This window comes from Enoplosus armatus, chromosome 9 (assembly GCF_043641665.1).
Source record: "Enoplosus armatus isolate fEnoArm2 chromosome 9, fEnoArm2.hap1, whole genome shotgun sequence".
NCBI classification, from domain to species: Eukaryota; Metazoa; Chordata; class Actinopteri; order Centrarchiformes; family Enoplosidae; genus Enoplosus; species Enoplosus armatus.
In genome coordinates, this window is record NC_092188.1 from 8924587 (window position 1) to 8933629 (window position 9043).

Consider the following 9043-nt stretch of genomic DNA (forward strand, 5'->3'; position numbering starts at 1 on the left):
AACTGATTAGTTGTGCGCACTTTGCCCCCGAACAGTGAGACACAGAGGTAATATTCTTCCTCTGGATTATTTCACTCTTCCATTTACACCTAGACAGATTTTCCACCATCTTGATTTTTGTTTTTCAACACTCCTCCTACAGACACACTGATGAAGGCAAAGGTACACACACACGTTGGTGTGATTTTAATGAGTTAAGACCATATGTATTAAAGTTTTTTTTTAGCTATCCACTTGAATGTCTGCCAATTTTATATATCACATTATAGGCATGGCTCTTCATATTTTCTTCCTTGTTAATGTTACTCATACAGATTTTGTACAATCTTAAACCGAATCTGGTACATAAAATATTTGGATAAGCCCAAAAAAGACCCCCTCCTCTTTAGGACCTATAAAAAAATGATAATAATTTTAAGTTAAGTTAAGTTTAACTACTGAACACAAGATGTTTCCTGCTTTACTGTCCATTCAGTGTATGAAGGTTTACAGTTTTCACATCACATTTGTGTAAGTTGCATATTGGACAATGACTAGCTTTGATGTCACAATATCATGTTCATACATTCCTATATGTCTAAATTTTTCTAGGTTTGACATAAACTGCCATAACATGTAAATGCACTGTTTAAATGCAACAAGTGTACATATGAACTCCCAATGGTACAACAACATCTGATGACATTTTAGGTAAGTATGGCTCTACAGCAACATGACAAAATATAACTCAGTCAACATAAGTCTGAATCTTTGCACAAAGGCCTAATATTCCCAGGTGTCCTCCAAAATCCATGGCCAATCAGAACGACAAATTTCTAAACATTTTCTATTAATAGAATAATAAATGTAGAGGGTTGCGAAGCCTTGGCAGAGGTATGTGCTCTTTGAGTGCTTTGTAATTCACTTTGTAGTTGTTGTCTCCATCAATGATTGCTCTTCAGTTCTTTGAGTGATGTATGTACTGTGAGCAAAAAGAAAGTATGTGTTCAAAAAACTGAAAACCTTAAAATCAAATAACAAAACTGGAGATGCACTGAGGAAACAGAAAAGATGGACTGGAAGCGGAGCAGAACTGCAGGAGCAGAAAGACTAAAATACAGTACTTGAGACAATTCGCCCACTTCAACCGAATTCCTCTCGAAAATGAGTATAACCAATGGCAGTCAAGACTCACTTGACATTGTGAGTGGAATGAGCCTTTACTAGAAAGTCTACCCTGCTGCTTCCTAATTGTAATTCCATAGTAAAGCACCCCTAGCTATGTAAATAAGTGGTGGGGCAGGCATCTGGGGGACGGAGGGGAGGAGGGGAGAGGTAGCACACAGAGCCCTTCAGCAGGAGAAAGCCTCTGTAAGCAGTGGGGTAATCACTGAACCAGGCCAAAACTTTAATTAGTTTGAGGAAGGAGGGGAAAAAAATCAATGCACTTTACAGCTTCCTCTCCTCCCCTGTCTCACTCTCCTTCTTTCACATATTCTCTCCCTCACACATAAGCTCTAACCTCTCTATCTCTCTCATCTTAGCCCTGTGCTCTAGTTACCTCTCTCTGTCTTTATTCATCTCGCTCTTACGCCACCGCCGCCGCCGCCACCATCTCCTCCTCCTTGTGCTCCGTCTCTCCCTCTCGCTGTCCTTAACCTCATCCATCTCATGAAAACTGCATAATGGAATTAGGCTCAGATAGCACGTTGTGACCCAGGCACAGCGAGAGAAGGATACGTCGGAAATGACCCAAAATCTCTGACTCACTCTCATTTAACAGAATATCTATGGACTGCTACTTGCACGGGCTAAAGAGGGACAAATTAGATTAATGCCATTAACATGCCGTTGCAAAAATGACCAGTTTCCAAATACGTTACTTAATTAGGATGCTTGCAAGGTGGGTGTCAATGAATGTGTGACTTCACATATTACTCGCCTCACTGACTAAAAAGAGAGAATGTCTACTTCTCTTGAACACACCACTCTACACTCGGGTAAACAAGATGAATAAAACAAGTGGGCTGGTGGTAAACATTGTCTGATGTTGAACCTCTGCAGCACCACAGAAGAGCCGCACACACAAACACACACACAATCACACAAGTACCCCAAAACCCACGTATAGACATACAGTACACTCAGGGGCAACAATACACACACACACACACACACACACACACACACCCAGAGGCATGCATGCATAAACCGGCACTCAAACACACGAACATGTACGGACAAAGTGAACCAAGCACACAGAAAAAAAAATATATCAAACACACACATACCGTGCCATACACACCCACGCAGTCGTTCAGAGTGTGGAACAAGCCTGTTGAGTGGCAGTTAGCACCTATTCTGCAGCCATGGCAACCAGCTCCATGGCGATAGATAGCGCAGCCAAGTGGGTCAGAGTCTGTGAGTGTGATAACCTTGTATAGATCACCTTCAAGCCAAATATATTACACACACACGCTCCCCTCAGTGTCTCTACCAGTAAAAGCTGCATCTTTTGGCCCGGACGGTAACTATCAGGGTATCTGTAGCCTCTAATTCCTCTGAGAGGAAAAGCCTGGTGAAAGACAAGGCTCTTATCTACCAATTCAACTGATGATCAAAACTGGAAAAAGATGTCTGATGCCATTTCAAAGCTCTTTTACTTCAATGAAATGACAAGTCCACAAGGAATTCAGCTTACTTTCAGGAAACCGCAGGAAGGCTGGTTAACTGCAGGGGAGATAATGAAAGCATCTCAATGATTGAATCAATTTTTCATAATGTCACAGCGTTTTGTTTGTCAAAATCTACCCTTTTCACACTGCCACGAGAAGTGTTCACAGACTTTAATGGTCCCACTTATTCTTTATGTAATTGCCCTTCAGTTCTTGTGCAGTTCTACTTGGCTGGTGTGAGCAGTCAACAGCTGCACAACAACTCATCCCAGCTCAGTTTCACTCAGGAATGGACAAAAAGTCAGGCGACTATTCAGTGAAAAAATTAGGATTTTGCCACCTCCTACAGCACGTAGTGTATTCTGTCATATATTCAGAAAGCTTTGTTTGAATACTACAGCCACCATCCGACCAAGCTCTTTAATTCCTGCAAGTCTCGATAGGGCAGAGCATAATAAATCAATAATGCACTCTTTCAAAATGAAAATAAAGAGGGCTAGTGACTAAGCCCCAAATCCCCTGTGATGTTGAGGCTCTCTGAGTGCCTGGCAAGTTAAATCAAATGTCCCCTAAGTTCTTCCAATACTGGAAAGCATTTCAAACACGAATATTTATTAAATTGGTTTGGCCTAACAACCCTCTGAGGTGGATAAGAGACAGTGTGCGAGAGCATGAGTAATAAATAGGAAGGCTGCAGCATGAGCCATGTTCTGAACTCTGACAACAGACAGAACTTCATGACCAGACTGTCAAAATGAGTGTCCAACAGTGCAAAACAGTCATATCCGCCCAAACAGTGTGAATGTGCCAACACTCCCACAGAGGCATTTGCACACACACGCAAACACACATATACATACAAGGTGAATAAGCTTGCAAGAACACAACCGGTGCATTTACACCCACCTAAATACAAACACGGCCACGCAGTCACACATGATGTACTGTATAACTATTAAACAGGCTGCATGTGTACTCACACTCAGCCTTGGCGCAGACCAGGCTGGCTGAGGGGTAACTGAACGAGCGCAAGATGGCTTCTATGGCCAGACTCAGGTCCTCGTTGCTAGGGTACAGAGTGACAGAGGCAAAGCGCAGGTACGGCAAGCGGGGAGTTTCCTCCGGGCCAATCTTTACGTGAGGGATCTGACAGAAGGAGAGAGGAGGGGAGAGGAGATAGAAACATTAGGGAAGGCAAGAAAAGCAAATGTGACTGTCGATTAACTCCCCTCCAAACACACTCAACAGGAAAAAAACTGTGAATAAGGAAGATCCATTAGAGAGGCTACAGGGTGAAAAGAGAGATAAGAAAGATGGCAGAGAACTGAGGGACCTAAGCATAAAAGGCTAGAAGAAGAAAGGAGAAAACAGTTGGAAGAAGAGGATGATGGTTACTTGATACTCAATACATTCATCATGACGTCTGTGGGTAGAAGAGAAAGAGGTACGTGATGTCTCTATGCCCACATGACACACATATTTGCACATATTTGTGTGTTTATCTTCCACACTCACCTCCTTCTCTCCACATATATGACTGACAGTGGAGCCGGAGGCGGGGCTGGAGGCGGGACCTATCACAGAGACGACGCCTTTGGGTAGAATCTGACACACTGGAAGGGAAAAAGTAAAGTAAACACTGAATATGCAGTCACACACCTTTCCTCTGCTTCGTTCTGATGGCAGCACAGGGTTGGTATACAGTAGGGGCTGCAGTCAGGGGAAAGTGTGGAAATTAAAAATGCAGCAAGAACTCCGAGGATGTGTTATGATTTCAGTTTAAGCACTGATTCTATTGTGGAAGCACAATCTGTCTCATTAGAACCTGATTTATTTTGAGATAAATACTGTAAGGACCACAGCAGGGCAGGCCAGAGGTTGCCTGCTGCTATTATTCACTGTTTAGACAGTCGCTTTTAATGATTTGAATGATTTTTAGACATGTTGCTATAATTATGTCTCTGGCATCAGAATGATACTAACAGATTGGTGGTCGCCTTCAATTAACAAATGCCAGTTTGCACGATTACTATTTTTCAGGAGGACATTAATGTGGGAGAAACAGTTTTGCACATTTGTCTATTACAATAGTACTTTGTACAAATACTTTGCTCAGGAATGACTCCAGGCTCTGTCAATGATCTATTCAAGGACAGATTTGACTAAAGTCTCCACTATATTCATATATCCAGGCCTATGTGGAGAAATGGATTTCAGACCTTTTTTGTGACACATTTATATTGACAGAGAAGATATGTATATACATTATGTTTTTCATTGAGGCAATCACGATGTTTACCTTTATTTTCTGTTTCTGATTGATTGTTTTGTGGAGTTTTCTGTGAGCGTGCGAAATTTCTGAGTGACGCGCACTAACTCCTATCTTTGGTCCCAATTACCCAATCAGGACACAACCCTGAATGAATGTATAAAAAGGTCAGGCTCAGGTATCGTCTCTTCATTTGAACCCTGACAAAGATCATCTGACGTCAAAACCTGACAGTTGTTTAATTGTTTCATGAACAAGCCATGTAACTAATGAAGGTTTTTTATCAAGAAGCCACACACTCCTCTACTCCTGAGTGCCTTAAGCGTAAGTTTGTGCACATATTTGAAATGTCTTCACTATGTTGAGTAGATACATGAATTATTAAAAGTAAGAGGTAACAGGACAAGTTATGTTCATTGTCATTCAAGACAACAGAACAAATAATAGTTTGGGAAATCCGCTTATTTGCTTTCTTGCTTGGGAGTTAGGTGAAAAGACCAATGTTTAATGTCTGTCCGCTAAATATGACTAAACAAGGCTAACTGGCTGCAGTCTGTTTGTATATAGCGTACAGATGTGAGATTGGTCTCAATTGTCTCATCTAACTCTCGGCAAGAAAGCAGATGAGTGAATTAGTATACCAGCATTTGGCCAGTATCCATAACAGCAGTTTGACCATGTTATGCACCCAGGGGTTTCATCCTACTTATCTGTTTTTGTACAGTATCTTTTGGATGTGCTGTGAATTCATTTTTATTGACTATGTTTTCTGTCTACCCACCCAAAAAATACTTTCACTGATGACTTAACCGTGTTAATCACATAGTCATAAAGCTCTTTTCTTGCTGGTATATTTGGTTGGTATTTTAATTCATCCCAATTAGTCCTCCTCATTCCCTGCCACTGTGTGTGTGTGTGTGTGTGTGTGTGTGTGTGTGTGTGTGTGTGTGTGTGTGTGTGGCGTGTGCGTATATGCCAACACTGTGCCCATGTGTGAATGTGTCTGCAGAGAGGGATGTGTGTGCATGCATGTGTAAATGCGTGTGTGTGCAGTTGGGTGCGTGCAAGCGTGCCTCAGACAGCCGTAGCTGTAAGATGATGAGCTCTCTGATCCAGAGACCAAAAAACACTGCGAGCAAACAAGCCTGTCAAAGTCTCCTGCCCATCGGTCAAGGACACACATACGCACAGAGACACATACACACATGCCCGCAACTCAAGCATGCACATATGTACACAACCCTTCTCAAGCACACAGACATTTTGCCAGTAGCTTGTGGCAGGGTCAGTGACCTATTAGAATAGGAGCAGGGAGTCTCTATCTCCTCAGTGACTGGATTCAGCAGTTCTTCTACTGTCTTTAGACTTCAAACATTCAGTTTTAACTCTGTATATACACATATACAAATTTCATGGAGCAGCCTCTGTGGTGTGGTGCTGCTTTCTGTTGGCCCGCACCGCTGATCTGTATTAGTATTTGATGATTTGTTTTTGTCACCGCCTGCACAGTCGACAGTGCCAGTTGTTACTGGAGGGCACTGGCCCACTGTTTTTAATGAGACAGGCTTACTGGCCCATTACTGGTCTCCAATGACATGTAAACTAATCAGCACAAGCCCTTACTGGTTCCTAATCACACAAAAGTGGTGGTGTTTTTTATCATTCGAGTCATCATTTGAGGTTTTTGCTCACAAATAATTTCAGCTTTGTAGAAAATGTCATTATCTTTTTTAAAAGATCAGCAACCTTTCTAAGTGTTTTGGAATGAAACCTGCAGTGTTCAGTAAACTACTGTTCTTTTCTACTCTGTACTATTCACTATTAATATTAATACTCCATATTACTTACAATACATCTACAGGTATTTTTAGTGGTCACATTTTGCCTGTGCTAATTAGACACTATGCCCTATTGGGCTCTAATGGATATGGCTGGATTTTATCACTCTCTGATGGGTTGAATCTGCTCAACTTCTTCTTTGGTGTGCATCGGCTCCACTCACTGGTGTCAGTAGTGTCGTACTGGGAGTCTTTTTGCAGCTCATATATGTCCACCGCCACTTGGGCTCGGGACGGACCCTCCATCACGCTGTTGATGTTCTCCTTGGCCAGGGCCAGCGCCTGCCGCTCCCCACGCCCACACACAGACTGGTCATCCAGGATTGCCGCTAGAGGGGCAGAGAGGGAGGCAGAGATAGGTGAAGCAGAGGAGAGAAGGACATGAGTATGAAGACGGAGGACAGTGAGAGGGAAAGAACAGGTGAGGAGTAGAGGTGGAGGATCCATGCTCATGTGTGGGTGGGAATGTGTTTTGTGGAGAAGAGTGGGGCTGACAGAGGAATCACAACCACCAACTGGTGAAAGAATTAAGGGATTTCACCTTGTTCAAATTAGTAAATGACAGAAACAGCATCAGAAATTAAATGAATAGTTTGACAATATGCTTATTCACTTCCTGGGAGAGATGAGATCATCGATACCAAACAGAGCCAGGCTAGCTGTTTCCCCCTGATTCTAGTCTTTATGCAAAGCTTTTTACACATGTGGGTCACATACGATTAGTACAGCTTTTGCCTGTAGTTCGTCTTTATCAGTGTAGTTATTGTATTTACCACATGTTGTCACGATTTTCATAAAAGTTCCTCTTGACATATTAAATCCTTTGGGCTGATATGATCTGGCCTCAATGGAGTTAGTTATCAAAATACTGATTGCCAGAACCCTTTCATACAGTTGCTGACAAATGCTGCTAATTGGCATTCGGCACTCTTTTATCCAGTTTTGTTGCAGTGTTTGTAGCTATTTTGGTCAAACAAAAGTCTCACAGATAATGTCAATTTCTATTTTTTTATACTGTGCAGGTATTCTTACACATGGATCCAGGAGACTCACTGATATTTAAAACATCAAAAAGTAGACATTGTCCAAAACAATGATAGGTGCATTGTTGCAGGTGTCAGACAGCTCTTCCTGCTCCTGATGAAGGCTTTTTAGGATGATCTTATTCTCCAGCATACATGCAGTAGATCAAAGAGACTTAAACAGTTCTGCTAAGAGTGTATCTGCCAATCACTCTCTGGATGGGAACATATTTTACTGTATGAGGACACCAACAGGTATATTCTTAGTGCTAATTTGGCTTTTAAGTGCTTTGCTGTCCAAAGTGGCAAACCCCTCTATGAGGCACCAAAGCAGGTTAAAAACAAACCATGAAAGGTATGTTAAGAAACCTTTTGATGAAGGTGTTGTAGGGATGGAGGGATGGCTGGCCACTCACCCATGTGGATGGAGGAGAGCAAGGGGGCCTGACTGAGGGAGCGTGGTGGCATGGTGACTAGCAGTAAGTGTATTGACAGCAGCAGTGCTGGCAGAGCCGGCATCTTCTACTGCTCCTCATGGAGAATGTTCTGCTGGCTGCCTGTACCACCACCTGCAGGAGCGGAGGACATGCTGCACGTTACTGGACACATAATCATTCTCCTGGCACAAGATGTCTCTCTTTAAATTGTCATCCTGCGGCTTATCTTCAGTTTGCCCTGTCACATTTCCATGTAGTGGGAGCACCTGTAATTTGACAGCACATTCAATAGACTTTCACACTCGGCTATGAAGATGTTCACTGTCATATCACAGAGGCAGCCCAGTCCCATGCATAAAGCTTGTCTCATAAAACACAGTACACACATCTCCATTCACTATTCTCCTGTGGGAAGTCTGCCGTTTAGAAGTGACAGGACTCAGCCTTGAAGCGATCTCCATGGGTTCAAAGACAACACACGCAGCAGCTGGCTCACACGTCGCCACACATTCACTCATACACATCTAAACTGTACGTACACGCACATACATTCATATAAACAAACACAGTCACTTCTTAGAAACACTTACTGAACACACACACACACACACACACACACACAGACAAGACAACTGCCTTGAAAACACACACAAACATATACTATCCACCCATGTTTTCGTAACCGAACCATCACCCCCACCTATACACAGACCCAAACACAAATAAACAGCACACAACAAGAGCTCAGCTGAGCTCCACTGGTGCTCAGCAGCCCTCTCCAGGAATGACAAAGCCCTGCTCTGACTGACAACATAACAAGGAT

General features: G+C 42.7%; 1 protein-coding gene across 2 annotated transcripts in view; it reads right to left on the reverse strand.

The window, feature by feature from the left end:
• The window catches only part of grik5 (glutamate receptor, ionotropic, kainate 5), a 28283-nt gene extending 19981 nt beyond the window's left edge, over window positions 1–8302 (reverse strand). For both annotated transcript variants that reach the window (XM_070912331.1, XM_070912332.1), the window contains exons 1-4: window positions 8200–8302; window positions 6926–7090; window positions 4170–4267; window positions 3635–3800 (exon numbers count right to left, since the gene is read on the reverse strand). In XM_070912331.1, coding sequence (XP_070768432.1) covers window positions 3635–3800; window positions 4170–4267; window positions 6926–7090; window positions 8200–8302 — 532 coding nt within the window. The remainder of the gene's footprint in view (window positions 1–3634; window positions 3801–4169; window positions 4268–6925; window positions 7091–8199) is intronic.
• Between the last annotated feature and the right edge of the window lie 741 nt (window positions 8303–9043).